A 20,201-nucleotide genomic window follows, 5' to 3' on the forward strand; every position below is an offset into this window, starting at 1 on the left:
AGCTCTGAAAAAAGGAGAACACAAGTACCATGCCCCCTTCACTTCTCCAGAAAAATAACTCAATTCCTTTCAAATGTACCTCATGATCATGGATAAGAATCCCAATTTTCCATATTTACATGAGTTGTATCTAAATTTTCTAAGTGTATAAAATACATCCACATTCTATCAAAGAAATAAGCAACACACTGAACTATCAGGACTGAACACTAGTCCTGGCTTTGTCATTAAACAGTATAGCATACCCTTTCTCTCTGGGTTGGAGAGAATGCCAAAGCATAAGCATTCAAGTTGCAATAGCCTTTAAGTCTATACATATAAAAACAATGGTTTGCATTATCACTTTTATTCTGTTAAGAAATTAAAAATGCCTAACCAATTAATGGTTTATAATATTAATAAAGGTATTTTACCTAATTAAGTGCCTACCACAATATTTAAGAGTCCCTGACTCTCATGATGGTGAATGGTGGGGCGAGAAGCAGGGGGTGGCGGGGGAAGAGAGACAAGTTATGTACGTATGTACGTATGCACTTTATCTAGTATAAATACATAACTACAAACACCATCAAAAAAGGTCGAAATGACCTTGACCTGATATAAGCATAATTTTAAGTTTAAGAAGTTATTTTTCTAGATCTATGCTGTCCAATACAGTAGCTACTAATCACATATGGCTATTTAAATTCAAATTAAAAATCAATTAGTTGCACTAGCACCTTTCAAGTACTCAACGACCACATATGGCTAATGGATACTGTATTGGACAATTCAGATTAAGGACACTTCCATCAAAAGAGAAAGTTCTACCGGGACCATGCTGTTCTAGATTGATCCACCCACACCTATTCTGCAAATGGAAAAAGAAGAGAAAGGCCTCAGAACACTTAAGCCTTGAAGTCAGAAACAAAGCTGAAATACTAGTTCTGCCATTTACTTGCTGTGTGACCTTGGGCAAATTACTTAACCTCTCTAAACTGGTCTTTCCTTCTATAAAACACTGTTTAAAACTAGTCCTCAGGGCTAGTCACCAAGATTAAGTAAAATAACATTGGTAAAGCATTTCACACACTGCCTCAAACACTGGAAGCATTCAATAGCTGTTAGCTCCCTACTATAATTAATTGTATTTACTCATTCATAGGTACATTGAGTATCAAATGAATATTACAGTTTGAAACATAGGGATTAAAGAAAGAGCTACAACCCAAGTGGGTGAAAACAGGCAAAACATTTGTAACAAGAAGCCTCAGGGCCAAGCTTGGTGGCTCATGCCTGTAATCCTAGCACTCTGGGAGGCCAGAGGTGAGAGGATTGCTTGAGGCCAGGAGTTCCAGACCAGCCTGACCAAAAGCAAGACCCCAACTCTGCTGAAAATAGAAATATGAGCTGGGCATGGTGGCACTCACCTGTAGTCCCCAGCTACCTACTTGGGAGACTGAGGCAAGAGAATCCCCTGACCCCAGGAGTTCGAGGTTTCAGTGAGCTATGATGACACCACTGCAACAGATGGGGGAGGGCGGAGGAGGCGGAGGCCTGCAAGGGGCGGGGGCAGGAGTACTTGATAACAAACAATTACATATAAAGTTCCCCATCTAAAATTAACAAGCAAATAGCTCTTTAAGGCTCTGTGTCAGTTGTATCCCAGGTAAAAAAGCCTCAAAGGTAAAGGCAAAGAGAATACCATACATATACTCTTGGCAGTAATGAATGAACTCATCTTAAAAATAATAAAAGAAGGTACAAGGCAGGCATGGTGGCATGCCTTATAGTCCCAGCTACTCAGGAGGCTGAGGCAGAAGGATCACTTGAGTCCAGGAATTCAACATCAGCCTGGACAACATAGCAAGACTTGGTCTCTTAATAAAAATAAGGAAAAAAAGGTATAGAAATGAGAACATAAATAAGCTTGAAACTTGAAATTCTGAACTGCCAACAGAATATAAGGCCAGATCATGCTTTCTCATTCTCTGTCACATTGTACTCATGCCCCTACTCTGCAGCTATACAACCTAAAGGTGCTATTCCAAACAATTCTTAACTGTTGTAGTCACTTAGTACGTTTCCAATGTTAAAGAGTCTTTTGTCTTCATAAAGTCTAGGCAAAACCACGCAACACTGCAGCAACTGAGTCAAGGCCTCATAGGAATAAATAAAAAATATTCCTCAATTACCTGTATTAAAGAAAGGAGAGGTGGATATGAATAATTCAGTATCCTATATAACACAGGCCCTCAATGTATATTTAAGTTGTGTCATGTTAATGACTCCTCTTAAGAAACATGCCAGGATTCTGCTAACCAATATACATTCACATAAACTTTCAGTTTTTCATACTGTATATTTACTATAATAATAATATGCCTTGTTCCAGAAAGACTGTGAACTTGCTTACAAAGATTTATGTAGAATGAAAGTATTAACACAATATGAAGATGTGGATAGAAAAGGGGAAAAAAATACAACCAGAAGGTTGAGTTTTCTACACCAAATGCAGTTCATTACTAAAATTGAGGGGCAAATAAGGTTGTGAGCTTCCAGGCAGCCAAACTGAAGAGGGAGGCGCTATCAATTTTAGGATTTGCAAAGGCCATAGAGACAAATTCATTTATGCCAAAAGTATCACCACTACCCTAGTCTACAAATATCACATTCTTTAGATTCATCTTTGACATCCTTAACTAGGTCTCTCAAAACCTTACCAATAACAAAGTCTGCCAGTTCAAAAACAATTCCTATTTCCACTGATTTTTTTTTTCTCTTTCATTTCTAGCACATCACCAGGTCCTATATTACCTGGAAACTGTAGTCATGCAACAGCTTTCTTAGTGGATTCCCTAACTTTTTATATCTTCCCCTCTCCTTCACCTCGTTCTCCACTCCATATTATACATTATCAAATTATTTTGTATGACACAAATTTTTATCAAAACTTCAATTCCATTCTCTTTTACTCAATATTTAAAGCTCAAACTATAGCAACTGGTAATTTCAATACCTTTCTTAGCCCCCAACAAATCTTACTTCCCACATAAGAAGGAAGCCAACCTATTGACCTCACTGTCCCAACTCTACTAAATTCTCCCCCTTCCCATTTCTGCTTGCACTCATTCTCTTACCTAAAGCCATCCCTTCTTCCTTCTACCTTTCAAGATCCTACCCATTCTTCAAAGTCTAGTTCACCTCCTTCCTTAAAGAAGTTTTTCCTAATTGATTTCTCAAATTTTTTGAGCTTTTATGAATCAGGCTGAGTAATAGTGAAAAACCAATGTGGCATTGGAAGTGCAGACATCTGCAAACACTGAGTTAAGAACTGTCAAATGTAAAGAAATCTTTTACCTGGACAAGTGCCAGTAATAACACTAACACATATACCCATGCAAACAGATACACAAAGGAGTACGGAGTAATCATTACACTCAAAAAATTATTTTTCAATATATTCCAGTTAATACTGCCTCACAGAATTCAAAAATATAAATCCAACATAGCATAAATTATATTTTGGATTCCCTTGCGTGTTGATTTTTTCTTTTATCCCTTAATCGAACCACAAATAGCTACACACAAACATAATTTTTAATGTATTTCCTCTATCTAGTTACACGTGGAAAAATAAAGAATGAACCTGGGTTTAAACTCAAATCAACCATTTTTAGCTGTGCAACTCTGAGAAATTTAGGAGTCTCAGAGTAGCTGAAAAGACTAAATGATATTACATATGGAAATCCTTTAAAAGCTACAAAATACTGTACAAATATTACAATAACCAGAAAAGGAAAATAATTATTGACAATAATTAGATTTTTGCACTGGTTATTTTTTCTAAAGATCACACCTATCTAGACACTATTTCCAATTTCTGTCTCAATGTTTTCCTGTTCTATGACAGTTTGAAAAAATTTAACTCCCACATTTTCCCTACATATATACTTTCAGTTACTATGATCTGGAAAATACACTTTCCTCTATTAAATGGCTCTCATGATCAGTAAGACAAAATAATGGTTAGGTTTATGTCCAATCACAGCCTCTTCTATGCTGGGAATGTCGTAACTAATGAGTAGAGACAATGAAAAGTAAACCAGTTGGAGGACTTAAACTTTCTGATTCAAAATTTACTACAATGAGGCAGTGGCTCACACCTGTAATCCTAGTACTCTGGGATGCCAAGACAGGAAGATTGCATGAGGTCAGGAGTTTGAGACCAGCCTAAGGAAGAGCAAGACCCTGTCTCTACCAAAAATACAAAAATCAGCTGAGCATGGTGGAGCACACCTATAGTCGCAGCTACTCAGAAGGCTGAGGCAGGAGGAAAGCTTAATCCCAGGAGTTTGAGATTGCAGTGAGCTATGATGACACCACTGCACTCTAACTGGGGTCAGAGAGACTCTGTCTCAAAAAAACAAAAACAACAACAAAAAAACCTTACTACAATCAAAAGTAAACCAGTTGGAGGACTTAACACTTTCTGATTTAAAATTTACTACAAAACTATAGTATTCAATACTGTGTGTTACTGGCATAAGGACAGCCATACAAACTGACAGAACTGAGAGTTCAGATTTATAATCCACTGATTTTCAACAATGGTGTCAAGATAATTCAATCTGAAAAACAGTCTTTTCAACAAATGGTGCTGGGATACTGGGTATACACAAGCCAAAAAAAAAAAAAAATGAAGTTCGGCCTTTACCCCATACCACATACAAAAATTAAAAAGGATCAGAGGCCAAATGTAAATGCTAAAACTATAAAATTCTTAGAAGAAAAATATAGATGTCATCTTTGTGGCCTTGGATTAGGCAATGGTTTCTTAGATATGACACCAAAAGCACAAACAACAAAAGAAAAAAACAAATAAATTAGACTTCATCAAAAGTAAAAATTTTTGTGCTTCAAAGGTCACTATCAAGAAACCAAAAAATCCAAAGAATGGGAGAAAATATTTGGAAATCATGTATCTGAAGTACAGGATTTACATCCAAAATATATAAAGAATTCTTATAACTCAACAATAAAAAGACAAGTCAATTAACAATGGGCAAGGATATAAACAGACATTTCTCCAAAGAAGATATACAGGCCGGGCGCGGTGGCTCACGCCTGTAATCCTAGCACTCTGGGAGGCCGAGGCGGGTGGATCACTCGAGGTCAGGAGTTCGAGACCAGCATGAGCAGGAGTGAGACCCCGTCTCTACTAAAAATAGAAAGAAATGATTTGGACAGCTAAACATCTATATAGAAAAAATTAGCCAGGCATGGTGGCACATGCCTGTAGTCCCAGCTACTCGGGAGGCTGAGGCAGTAGGATGGCTTAAGCCCAGGAGTTTGAGGTTGCTGTGAGCTAGGCTGATGCCACGGCACTCACTCTAGCCCAGGCAACAAAGCAAGACTCTGTCTCAAAAAAAAAAAAAAAAAAGAAGATATACAAATGGACAATAAGCACATGAAAAGATGTTCACCTTCATTATCCATCAGGATAATGCAAATCAAAACCACCACGAAATACTACTTCATACCTACTAGGATGGCTATCATAAAAAAGATGGACAATAACAAGTTTTGCAAAGGCTGCAGAGGATTAGAATCCTCATACACTGCTGGTAGGAAACACAGACTTATGATCTAGCAATTCTACTCCTAGGTATATATACCCAAGAGAAATGAAAACAAATGTCTACACAAAAACCTGTACACAAATGTTCATAACAACATTATTCATAACAGCCAAAGAGTGGAAACAACTTAAATGTCCATCAATTAATGAGTAAATAAAATGTAGTATATCCATAAAAAGGGAATATTATTAAACAAAAAGAAATGAAGTACTGATACATGCAGCAACATGGAGAACCATGAAAACATTACACTTTATAAAAGCAGCCAGACACAAAAAAACACATACTATATCTCATTTATACAAAATGTCCAGATAAGGCAAGTATATAGAAACAGAAAGTAGATTAATTGTTGCCTAGAGCTGGGGGTGGAGGAGTTGGGGGAAATTTGGGAAGGAATGACTGCTAAATGGCAATAAAAATGTAAAATTGTGATGATTACACAACTCTGTGAATATACTAAAAACCTAAAAGTATATGGTGAATTTTACATTTTATATCTCAATAAAGCTGTTATCAAAAAAAAGAAAAGCAGAGCCACTGTTCAATGAACAGATTCTTGAAACACACAGAAATAAAAGTGTAAACTGCTAGTTTAACTGAACCATCCTCTTTATTTCCTTTTACTTGCTCAATTACTAGATCAAAAATCAAAATTCAAACAAATAATTTAACTTTAGTCTCTAACTTTCAAAAAACAGGGATTCTGTCATTCCTATGCTCATAAACCTAGTACAAACTTCAGCAGTATCAGATCATAACAGAAGTTGAACTTAGCTTCTCTGTGATACAGAGGAACAAGTTATCCTGTGGATAACAAAAATTTTAATTTTAATTTGGAGATGTTCCAGTCCACTTTCCTCCAGTTCTCTACTAGCACACACTGGCATTCACAGATTTAAGATCTGTGCTTTAAGCTAGGTGTGGTGGTACACACCTATAGTCCCAGGTGCTCAGGAGGCTAAGGAAGGAGGACCACTTGAGACCGGGAGTTTGAGGCTGTGGTGAGCTATGATTGCACCACTATACTCCAGCCTCGGTGACAGAGCCAGAACTCATCTCTTTAAAAATAAAAAAGTTTTAAAAATCTGCTTTTGACAATCTGTGAAGAATTGTGAAAGTCACAACATGAAGTCACTTATGAGGGGCAGCAATTCTGCCGGTTAGAGCTCTGTAAAGATATAGCATGACTCTGACCCACTCTATCCAGGTAAGGTGATGTGCAAGGCACTAATATAGTGAGCAATTCTAGCCAACACCCCAGCCCCTCTAATTAATTCAACTGATGATATGAACACATTTATGGATCTGCAGAGGCCTCAAAATAGAGCTCTTGCAAGTGTCACGGGTCAGTTATGTGATTCAACATAAGAGTTGAGGCCAAGCAAAATATACTCCACTATTTATGGGAAATACTCTAAACATATACCAAATTTCACTCAATGTATAATTTTCTATGTTTGTGGTCCTATAGACTCCATGATTTTATAAGCAGAAACTTTTTTCTTAGATATATCATAAAGTTTTGTTTTTACATATTTGCTCTTTAAATTGTAATATAAGAAAAAAAAACAATGATAAAGACAAATTTAAACCAACTTCAAAAATAAAACCATATTTTAATAAATAAAACTATATTACATTTTTACTTCATTCAAGGACAACAAAAAAGTGAGAAAAAATTTGAAAGATATGAGGCTACATTTCCTATTAGAAGAAATAATTCAATCAAATCATTTGTAGATGTTTTTTAAAATAATATTTAGGTTTATTCAAAAATTTGAAAAAGATTTAACAAATACTATAGTAGAGTAGCTTCCTCCAAAAATGCCTTAAACATATCTATCTACACTGAATGCTATGATTCACAGAGACTACATTTCCAACATGCTCCTATAACAGACTTGCACAACACTTAACACATACTAGTTCGTTCAATATGATTCCAAGAGAAGCTTAACTAGACATCACATAAGAGATGCGCCAAAATTCAGAGGTCTCATCTCCAACCTGGCATACACACAGCATTAGGTTGTGTTACTGTTAAGGTTCCAGGAAATAGGATAAACCACACTCTAAATGGAATGTGACACACACCACCCCTACTCAGACAAACAATACATAAAATCCTCCTCTACTCACTGACTTACTGATTAAGTAAGAGACTCTGACCCCTTATTAGGCAAATAACTCTAATTTGCTATATTTTTATAAATTAATTCATTATAGTCATCAGGCAGTGTAGAACTTTTAAAAATCAACCACAAAAGCACTGTTAGCTTTGACCAAAAATAAGCCAAACTAAAACTACACCCTGACTCTTCTTTCTTAAGATAGTAAAACACATATTTCATTGAAATATAGATGGGCAGATTTACTACAGACCACAATCAAATATTTGACACCAAACAATCCAAAGACCACAGTAATCCACTTAACAAGCATACCAAATATCTATATAAGTAACAGAGGCACACAGGGAACATACAACTAATCACCACTTAGTTGTGATTACCACAGCCACAGCATAGAGGATCCTTTGCTTACCAAAGGGAGCACCACATAAAGGTACATGATCTTTCTCTCTGCCTGACCCCGTGCAAGCAGCTATTTAAGAATGAATAAAAGCAGCCAAAGCCACTGCACTATAGACCTAAACTTATTAGCTATCCAACACTAAGACCACAAGTGGATTTCCTTGCAAATTCCCATAAGTCAGAAAATTAACTACAGTAGGTATCTTTCCTGAAATTGTCTGAAGAGGGTATTATGTGTGAGACTTCTATATTTAAAAAGGAAAAACTATTATACGTATTTTATTTATGAACAGCTTACATATGAACCAGTAATGGTATCATTAACTAACGTTCAACGAAAAAGTAAACTTCCAAATTTCAGATAACACTATAAACTTTTTTCTCTTTTACTTTAAATAGAATTGTGGTTCAAATATTTTGGTTTATTTAAATAATAACCATTATATAATTCCTTTCCTCAGTCTCTTAAGTTTTCATGCATGCTTACTATATTGGTCTAATCAAAGTTAAATTATCTATAAGTCAAAGCTAAATTAGACTATCCAATGTATTAGAGAGTAATAGCAAAGTTGCAAACAGTCTATGTGGCATATTATGTGGATTTCATTTACCAAAAATGAGCCTTAAACAAGCTCATTAAAACAAAGTAGTTTATTTTGCCAGTCATCTGTCATCCAAATTTAAGCAAAGAAGTATATAAATTAAGGACACATCCTTATCAATTCAGTTCATAAAAAAGTTTACAAAAATAATATATGTGATACAACAGTTTATTTTTTAAAAAAAGATTCAGACCATTAAAATAAATGCTACCTAAGAAACGAGAGATCTTAGGTTGAATTCAAACTGTAGTTTTTCCACAAATCAATCCACTTATATGAATCAGCCACCCAAAGCTAAACAATGATCTGCCACCTGAAACAGCTTTGATGTAATACAGTCTTAAGGGTAACAAAAAGTCGTATGTTAAACAGTTTTACCTAATGAAGAAATATTTGTCATATGAAACATTCTTTGAACATTTTTGTTGCAAGTTTATATACTGTACATGACTCTCATGTAAAGAACCCTATTAGATTCACCACAAACATGATAAGCCTTATTAGAATGTTTCCTACACAAAACAGTTGTCAACTAGCCAACTATCAATATAGCCACCTACAAAATTTTCATTTTTATTAATTCTTATAGTTATTTTTGTTTTCACATAAAAACAATATCAATAAAATCAGAAGTCATACCAAACAATAAATTGTACCTGCATTCAATATTGAAAACATTTTCATTTAATCTGCCCTCTCACCTTCAATGCATAAGACTATAAATTTAAAAAATACTCCAAGTTGGCATGGCTCCAACACTGACCTCATATCAAAACAGAAATAAATGTCTTAAAATAGACAAACAGCCATCTTCCAATTATTATTGCACCAGACTCAAGATAGCAGCACAAGGTAGGATGTTACTTTTCTCCTCTTTCTCTGTTTATCTGCATAATATTAATCATTTCCAGGCAAGCACTTTTATTTCCTATAAGTAAACACTGACCGGAAAATTGGGGCATGTGGTCATAAAGAAAAGTGTTTTATATGTAACATCACTGCCCCAAATCACCCATTCTTAGTCACAACCAATGACCATCAGAAATAAGGTAGACCATGAAGAAACACTGTTTAATGTTCCTGCATTTTTAAAAATCAATTTCCAACAACAATTGAATAATTAATTATCAGATAGCAAATATTTTAGTCACACTATTATTCTATCATTAAAGAAATAATTTAAGACTCTAATACTTCTTTCACTAGAAGATAATGTAATTATAGGGTAAAAATTATCTTATTTTTATTGCATTGCATGACTTTTGGCAACTCCACTCTACCACTACAGACACACTTGCTAAGTTATTCCATTTCTGCACAGAGACAACAACCATCACAGTCTTCCACGGTCATGTAAGTCCAAACCACAATGATGTTTATACTAATTAATCAAACTACAACAGGTGCACATCAGACCAACAGTTCAAACATACCTTCTGCAAAAGATACAAGTATATAAAAATCCAGAAGTACTTACCTACAGTTGGGAGGAGGGTCTAATGTAATTTCTGCAAGTTCCTTCTGAATTCTTTAAAATAAAAACAAAGAAAGTGATGTTTAAAATATCTTCACTCTGAACATTAATCTATGTCATTAAAATGTTATACTTTAACAATAATATTTCCCTTTGGTGCGTTTTTAATTTGAAATACTAATACTGTATAAAGTGTCATATCCAACAATAAAATAGTTAATTTTTTCTTGTTTTTTTTTTTAAGACAGAGTCTTACTCTTGTCACCCAAGCTAGAGTGCTGTGGCATCAGCCTAGCTCACAGCAACCTCACACTCCTGGGCTCAAGCAATCCTCCTGCCTCAGCCTCCCGAATAGCTGGGACTACAGGTGTGTGCCACCACGCCTGGCTAATTTTTTCTATTTGTAGTAGAGACAGGGTCTTACTCTCACTCAGGCTGGTCTCGAACTCATGACCTCAAGTCATCCTCCTGCCTCAGCCTCCCAGAGTGCTAGGATTACAGGCGTGAGCCACCACACCCAGCCAAAGTAGTTAATTTCTGCCACAGTTTCGAGGATGCACCAACAAAGGGTGATAAGATTGGCCACTACTAGTGCATGCAGCCTAGAGAAGCAACACTACGACTTCATTAAACCATTGGTAGCACTAACCAAAATTCCTAGTTTAAATTGGAATTTTCTGCCACACAGGAATAGATCCTTCTAACTTCTGATTTGGATTAGAACCAGCCCACATACGATGGAAAACTTATCATAGTAAGCTGAATCCAAGCACCCTGACTGATCCAATCAAATGGTGAAGAAAAGAATATCAAGATCTCATTCCAACTTCCGAAACTGACACCAAAATACATACGGTGTTCCTTCCTGGAGCCTCTCATTTGGAGAAGGTTGGGGCTTTCCAGTTTGACACTATTACTTCTGCTAGAACTACCCTAATATTACATGAAAATTATTTTAATGTCATTGCATGAGCTTCATGCAAAGAAAAAAAAATTTTTTAAATGTACTTCTGTCCTCATTGTTACTTTCTACTTTGATTTTTAACTGCATCTAATTTTCTATGTACATATATAAAGGCTGACAGTGCCACACTGTTTTCTAAGACTATACTTAGCAATCTCTTAACTCTCATTCACACCTTATTAAACTTAGGCTTTGTTAAATAAAATACAAAAAAAAAATTCCTTCTTCACCTTTCTAAATATGAGATTATTAACAGCTGGATGCCTGTTATCTGGTAATTACTGTGATAGTATATGTACGATAGTTGACTAAAGTACTTTTAAAAAAACAAGAATTTGAACAAAAATATTTACACTCAAACAATAATTTCATTCTACATCTTCTTCAAGACAACAAACAGAACTACTAGAATAAATGGGACTCCTCCAACAGGATTGGTATCAACTCCTTAAAGGAACTGCATATTACTAAAAAAATTTTCACTTCTCTAAATCATAGGATTTAAGATTGAGGAGGCATTATGCATAGAAGGAAGACTAATAAATTCAAAGCCAAAAAACTTATACTGCTCACACCTGCTCTCTCTATGCCTCAGTTTTCCGATAAAGAGGTTAACTAAAACAAACCCCATCATCTCTTTTATGTCTCACACACTATAATTTCCTCCTAATATGGTTCCTATGTGTCCACATGCATACAAAGTACACATGGCCCATCATTAAATGATAAATGTCTCAAAGATCTGATATAAATGAACACCTTTTACGGATTTCGCACAAAATCATTTTAATATGAAAACAGACACTTCAAAACTAAATGGTAAAGTCCAGGTTAAAGATGGCAAACTAAGCACACACATTCACCTCCCACCCATTCAGGACCCCACTGGGTGGAGAGGGGGAATACAGAAAATGCAAAAAGGAATAAACAGCAAAGAGAAGGGGTGTGGTCATCAATGGATGAGAGATATGAACGTATTTCTGCAAGACAAAGCAAATGGGTGTAAATCAAACAGGTTGAGAAGGGGCTGCAGAGTGTTAAAGGATATAATAAAAATATACTATTCAATCAAGAGGAGGGGAAAAAAGAAATCAGAAATCAAATCCCAGAAGAAAAAAAAAAGGTGTGTAAGAAAATCATAGATCAAATATGAAGGAAACCTAAATGTAAAATAATTGTAATTAAGTGTCAGATGTTAAGAGGAAAAAAAGGTTTGATCTTTTTTGCCTAAATGCTATGCCTCATTGGGTAGCCCACAGATCACGACATTGGACTTGTAGGAAATCTAATCCTAATATGCTGTTTGGTCTGGCATTGAATATCTATAATAAACGTATGCACAATTCATTGGTCTTTTACTTATAAACAAAGCACAGAAGATGGGTTGAAGCTGCACCCATATACAATGGAAAATGCTACTAACCTTAAAGATGTAAAATTAAGTATAGCTAATATAAATCAGCTGGAAGTGGATGGAGACTGAAGGTATTAATACCCACATTTTACAAAGTAGAGAATAAAAAAATCTGTTGAAATTTGAAGGAAGAATAAACAGAAGCTTAAATACATTTTTTTAGAGTATAAAAACAACCAATAATCTTGTTTTAAATGCAACTATCATTAACTGAGAAGAAGGAAAAGGAAAAAAGAAGAATAGGTAAACTAAATCCTCATATTCCAGAGCAGGGAGTCAAAGGATATTATTTTAGTTAACAATTCAACAAATAAGAAATAAGTACACTATTTAGAGTTATGCAGAAAACCAATAGAATGACTAAAACCAAAGACAGCTAAAAGAGTTCACCTCCAGGGAATGGAATTAGGACCACTGATGGGGATAGTGGGGGACAAAAAACTGCCACTTCCCATTATAAAAAATCTACATACTGTTGAATTGGTTAACAGATACATGAACAACTTTTATAAATTGTTTTCAAACTGAGAGAACCAAAATAATAAGCATTCAAAAGAGTATGCTTAAACTGTCAAAGAAAAACTATTTTTATTTATTTTTTTTTATTTCAGCATATTATGGGGGTACAAAAGTTTAGGTTATGTATATTGCCCTTCCCCCTCCCAATCAGAGCTTCAAGCATGTCCATCCCCTAGACGGTGCGCATCGCATTCATTATGTATGTATACACCCATCCCCTCCCCCCCAACATTTGCCCGACACCCAATTAATGTTATTCCTAAATGTGCTCTTAGGTGATGATCAGTGAAACCAATTTGATGGTGAGTACAGGTGGTGCTTGTTTTTCCATTCTTGGGATACTTCACTTAGTAGAATGGGTTCCAGCTCTATTCAGGAAAATACAAGAGGTGCTATATTACCATTGTTTCTTATAGCTGAGTAGTACTGCATGGTATACATATACCGCATGAAAAACTATTTTTAACATAAAAAAACTTTGAAATTTTCAAACAACTCATCTTGCTTTATACTTATATTGATCCTTATGAGTTAAAAAAATTGATAAATCATATTTTTTGTCATAGAATTCTATAACAGAATTTGAACTCCTCCAGATACCTATAATTCTAAATCTGTATTATTCAATACAAAAAGCAATTTATTGATAAATTTGACAACTCTGAGCAGTGAGTCAATATATTATATTTTGAGCCACAGTTACCTAAGAATGGTTCTATTTTTCTCAACAGAAAAGATTATACTAAGAATTGCTATTTAAACAGCTGCAAGATATCCTGCTGTTTTCAATGACAGCAATTCAATTCTATCTCAAAAGTTGTGATCATGGCATGTATTAAGTTTCTCAGTCTTGACATGTGGGATAAGGAAAGTAGCTATTTGATTCACTGTCCCTTAGGGTGAGGAAAAATGAAAAGCACCAATAATTCACACTTACAGTATACCTTTCACATGATGATCCCAAGCCATTAAAAGTGAATTAGATAAATCTCACAGAATTCTCTAAGTATCTGTTTTATCAGTCCCCATTTAAAGGATAAGAAAACAAAAGGCAAGTTGTTTTACATGCTAAGGCAAAAGACTGAGGCAATTACCTTGCCAAGTCAAACAAACAGAGGTCTCCCTTATCAGACCTTCTAAGAAAAAAAATATTTTAGACATAGGTAACTAGAGAGTTGCCTAATTTTCCATCAGGCAGTGCCACTTCTTAGGTTATTATGGTACAGAATCAGCACTTGCACATAATTACTGAGACAAATCAGGAGCAACCTACAAACTAAATTTCAATTTGTATGACTCTACCTAATACCTTAACTGGTCCAGGAATGAATAAGAGTACAATAAGAGTACTGTGTGGGACTGTCATTTGCTTAAAAAAAGGCGGGGAGATCTTAACAAGTATGATTCGTTCAGACTTAAGTGAAGAATATCATGCTAAAATTATACAGAATGGAGAAGATACGAAGCACTCATTTTAACATCAACATACTGGATTAAGGGTTCAGAAAAATAAAGCAGTATATAGGTACCTATGTGTTTAAAACACACCCACACAGACACACAAACACACATCTTGGGTTACAGAAAATTCAAGCCAGGTGCAGTGGGTCACACCTATAATCCCAGCACTTTGGGAGGCTGAGGCAGGTGGAACACTTGAGCCCAGGAGTTCGAGACCAGCCTGGGCAACATAGTGAGACTCTGGCTCTACAAAAAAAATTTAAAAATTAGCTGGGTATTGTGGTGCACACCTGCAGTCCCAGATACTTAGGAGGCTAAGGTGGGAAGATAGCTTGAGCGGAGGAGTTCGAGGTTATGGTGAACTATGATCTCACGACTGCACTCCAGCCTGTGTCAAAGAGGAAGAAAGGAAGGAAGAGAGGGAGGGAGGGACGGAGGGAAGAACTCAAAAACTCACTCAGGGCCAAGTAGACCATGAATGTGTGGACACGAAGATTCACAAAGTGATTTCTTAGCAGTTATTTAAAAAAAAAAAACTTCATCCCACCTAGATAACCTTCTATATTCCCCTAAAGACTCCATTCCTCAGTCACCTAAGAACCCCTACTCTAACCAATGGAATCAACTGGTCAAAACTTCCCAAAATGAATTTATTCTCTATTGTTTTATAATAGTCCTAGGGAAAAAAATGAATTTATTCTCAAGAAAACATCATGCAACTATTTATCAAAATTTTGTAAATGTCAAAGCAGTTTCTAGAAAACATATTGCCATTGAAAATAAGCAGCCCAGAGTTTAATTCTCAATGATCATATATGCTATTTATCTATGATTCTGAAACCACTGATTTTAAGACACATCACCAAATAATTGCGCACATCAATTGTGAGATGCATCCCAATTTCAGAAACATTAAAAAGTTTTAAAATGTACATTTAGAATCAAGAAAAAACAGTAATTACAAAAAATTATCTATAAACAATACTACTTCATTTTCATGTGGAAAACAAACTTAGATGAGCCCATATGATAAAAGTTCACACTGGAATAAACTGGAATCAATCTGTCAACCTAACAAAAATTTAGAGTCTGAAAGCAAATATTATTCCTAGAATAGTATTACATTGAGTGTCCAAAAAAAAAAAAAAAAAAAATCACATCTACTCTGAACAAAGTTAATTTAGAATAAGTGTGACCTAAAATTCACATTTACAGATGTGTCAACATGTGAAAGCAGCAGAATCAATTCAACAAAGACCTTAAAATAGATGCTTTATTGAATTGACTAGTCAATTCAATCAAAATCACCTAAATGCATCACTGCAGACATACTCCAATTACATACTTGCAAATGTAACAAGAGTGATATAGACATATCAAGAGAATAGGCCGTGATAAGAGTATATCAATTTTTTCTTGCTAAAGAAGAGCAAAAATGTGTCAAATATGTAACTATAAGCTTTCCTCTTAACTCTAAAAAAGACTAATTTATACCACTGTTTACCCACTTAAATGTTTTGTGTATCCTACATTACTATTTTGTAATATCTCAAAAATTGTATTTTTTAAGAAAGCATATTTCGACACCAAATTATTAATTCTACAATTATAGCACATTTTATATAACAATTGAGCACCTATGTGCAAAGCACTTTTCCTGAGTTACTTTAAGATGTATTTAATTACAGTACCTGAGTATTTCTAGTTTAACAATAGCATTAAGGTCTCCAAGATTAATATATACCTCATTTTCCCAAAGTTTGTACCAAAAGGACTTGAAAAATATCACTGTAGACTTTAACTGACACGAAGTCTATAACTGACAGTATCAGTTTATGAGAGCTTACCACGTGCCAAATAAATGCTTTATCACATTTTGTCCTCACAACCACCCTATGAAAACGGTACCATTATTGTCTTCATTTTACAAAAGAGGAAACTGAGGCTTAGACCCATTAAATTATGCATCTAAGATCACAGAAATGCTAAGGGCTAGGAACCTAAATTCGAAACCAGATGCTATCTCTAGAGAGTTCAAGCTCTTCACTGCTACTATCTCATAAAATGACACTATTTGGGAAAGACTTCTTATCAGAATAAAAATCAATTATCAATTTAAAAAAGCATAAAATTTTATTTTGAAACTACCACTAACTTTGAATCTTCAGAACACACTAGTACTGAGATCCTAACATACATGCAAAATCCAATCCCTACAATAAGCTCAGGGTTCGGCAACTAGTAAATAAATACTGTTATCCTACTATGTATGCTAGGCACTGTAGATATAATGGCAGAATTAAAAGATGTGAGTCATCATGATTCCCAACTTTTTTCTAAGTTCTCAGAACTCAAGCAGAGATGGAAAAAAAACAACTAATTTCACCATCAACTAAACTGGGGGAAGGGAAGAGAGGGGAAGAATAAGCTTTTTTTTTTTAATTAAAAAAATAGTAGTGAAGCAGCATTTTTATATTTAAAACAGTAAATGGCCTGTAATCCTAGCACTTTGGGGGCCAAGGCAGGAGGATCACTTGAGGCCAAGAGTTCAAGACCAATCTGGGCAATAGCAAGACCCCATCTCTACAAAAAATACAAAAATTGGTTGGGCATGGTGGCACATGCCTATAGTCCCAACAACTTGGCAGGCTAATACAGGAGGATCGCTCAAGCCCAGAAGTTTGAGGTTGCAGTGAGCTATGATGACGTCACTGCATTCTAGCCCAGGAAACAAAGCAAGGCTCTGTCTCAAAAAATAAATAAATAAAACAAAAAGTAAATGACTAAGTCACTTCATACACGTCACCCATACACCAATTACCTGAAAACCTTCTTTCTAGAGGAAGATCATGAATCACAATTTCAAAATCACAGATTCATAAAAATGAATTTGCCAATGGACAGATTCTTTCAGCCAGGAAGCACTCAAAAGATACTTCTTAGTTTCGCCAATGCAATAAAACCATTTTCTATTTAGTGCCAATCAGTTCTGTTCTGAACTCTTCATACGCACCATCTCTAATCTATTTACAAAAGAGACAAATATATTCTTTCTATATTTTTACTTCATGAAATCTATCAGTAAGTTTGAATACATAATTGTACTTTCTATATACACTATAGTAAAATGAAATAAAAGATGACCCATGTATTTAAAAAATTCACATTCACACATTGAACAGTATATCCTCTTTGAGAAGCAGAATTTGGTCTTTGATACATCACCCAAGAAGTATGATTTTGAGGTTTTCTGAAGTGGTTCTCCCAGCTAGGGGAAAGGGTAGAACCTGGCCAGGGCAGGTGGAAGTCTTTGCTAAAGACCAGTCATAGGAGAACAGAGTACAGGCCCAGAAGAACCCTATTCCCCACAGACCTGGCCAATGTATCCTTTCCCCTTTTCTGACAAACTGAAGAGGCCCTGTGAAAACTCTCACTATCAGAAGCTAAGGACTGAGAGTTTCCTTATCTACACAGAGCTACAATCTGTACTTGAAAATCTCTTACCCACCCCCCCCAACCTCTTTTCTTTCACCTAAATGTCATATTTTCTTTATTTCCCACCTTTCTTATTCATCCTAATCCCACCCCCTATTTCTCAGCAGCAGGTCATTTTGTGCTGTGGCCAGGCAGCAGAAGGGTCTGCTAGCTGAGTCCCCTGGACTTGTGGTGTGACAGCAAAAACAAACAAGGAAACAAGGTCTACTGGACCATAATCGGTTTTTGATCTTTGGGAAAGGAGTTCTCCCTAATCCACACCATCCAATAACACATAAAGCTATCATTCAATATTCAGACATTCCACTATGCCTAAAAGTTACAGATTACTTTTATTTATACTTCCTATTTCATAATACAAAACATATTAAAACAAAGAAAGAATAATAAAATCACAGGATCAGCAAAGACTCTACTAAATTTACCTTTCAAATTATTTTCCCAGAGATATTCCATAATGTAACAACACCAGTAGTAGAAAACAAACTATCACCAGGGACAGTGGCTCACCCCTATAATCCCAGCACTTTGGGAGGCCAAGATAGGAGGATCGCTTGAAAACAAGAGTTTGAGACCAGCTTGGGCAACACAGAGAGATCCTGTCTCTACAAAAAAGTTTTAAAAATCAGCCAGACATAGTGGTGCATGCTTGTAGTCCTAGCTATTCAGGAGGCTGAGGTGGGAGGATCACTTGAGCTCAGGAATTTGAGGCTGCATTAAGCTATGATTGCACCACTGCACTTGAGCCTGGGCAACAGAGCAAGACTGTCTCAAGGGGAGGCGGAAAAGAAAAGAAACTATCACTCAATACTGTTTCAGTAGATTCTTAATCTCTATTCTGTGTAACTTAACAGAAAAAAATATTCATGGTCAAGTAAACCATAAATCAAACCATCATACTTTTACATTCATGTCCTGTATATGCTCCCCTAACAATATATAAACACACACAAACACACTATGCACACATATTTATGAACTGGCCATGCCCTTTCACTGACTTTAAATAAAAGTTCCCTATGGTTAAAACCATGTAAAAGAGGTAATCTTGAAGGAGAAAGAAAAATCCATGATCTTCACGGCCCACATCCCAGAAAGATAATTAAATGCAACAGAAAAACACAACTTAAGATGACAAACTGATACCAAAACCAAAAAGGTTATGATAACTGAGGTACCTTTTAGCACTAGTTGACAATTTAGCAGCAGTTTTGCTGGATATTTTTCCCTCCTTTTTCTTTGGCTGAACTTGCTCTCTTTCTGGTTCTTGCTGAACACTTTCACGCTGGTCTCCATCGGAACTTCCTCCACTAGTGCTTGGACTGTCATCAACTCTTTGTGCCTCAGTGGACATTTTAGATCCTAGATTAAAGAATCAAAAATTATTCATTCAGCTATGAGGAGGACTACTGTAAAGTGCCTCCAGCATAGAGAGAAAGTGAGCCTCAAAGTAGAACAGGTAAAATTCAATATCTTAATAAAATGGACAAGTTGGCCATTTACAAAACAAATAGCTTTGGAAATTGTTATAACTTTCTTTCACCTATTCAAAATGTATTGTCAAATAAAAACATGCAAAGTTTATACATAAAACTTTTATAGCAACATTATTCATAATAGCCAAAAAGTATTAGAAACTCAAACATCTAACTGATGAATGGATAAACAAAATGTGGTATACCTACATAGTAGACTATTACTTAGACATAAAAAGGAAGTACATGCTACAAAACAGATGAACCTTGAATCATTATGGTAAGTGAAAGAAGTTAGCCACAAAGGACCACAAACGATATGATTCCACTTATATGAAATGTCCAAAATAGGCAAATCCAGAGAGACACAAAAGTAGATAAGTGGTCGCCAGAGGCTAAGAGTGAAAGGAGAATGAGGAGTGACTACTAATAAGTGTGAAGTTTCCTTTTGGAGTGATAAAAATGTTCTTAAATTAGATAATGATGATGTTGTACAACTCTGTAAATATCCTAAAAACCACAGAGTTGTACATTTTTAAAGGGTGAATTTTACAGTATGTGAATTACATCTCAATAATGCTGTTATAAAAAAAAAAGAAGTAAAAAATGACTGAGGGCCTACTCTCTACCAGGCACTAT

The 20,201-nt window shown here is 35.4% G+C and overlaps 1 protein-coding gene across 2 annotated transcripts in view; it reads right to left on the reverse strand.

The window, feature by feature from the left end:
• LOC123628350 (ubiquitin-conjugating enzyme E2 E2) overlaps nt 1–20,201 on the reverse strand; it is a 333,898-nt gene that overhangs the window by 308,887 nt on the left and 4,810 nt on the right. For both annotated transcript variants that reach the window (XM_045538028.1, XM_045538038.1), the window contains exons 2-3: nt 19,266–19,449; nt 10,238–10,288 (exon numbers count right to left, since the gene is read on the reverse strand). In XM_045538028.1, coding sequence (XP_045393984.1) covers nt 10,238–10,288; nt 19,266–19,441 — 227 coding nt within the window. In that variant the 5' untranslated portion in view covers nt 19,442–19,449. The remainder of the gene's footprint in view (nt 1–10,237; nt 10,289–19,265; nt 19,450–20,201) is intronic.

The sequence above is a fragment of the Lemur catta genome, chromosome 1, assembly GCF_020740605.2.
Source record: "Lemur catta isolate mLemCat1 chromosome 1, mLemCat1.pri, whole genome shotgun sequence".
Taxonomy (NCBI): Eukaryota; Metazoa; Chordata; class Mammalia; order Primates; family Lemuridae; genus Lemur; species Lemur catta.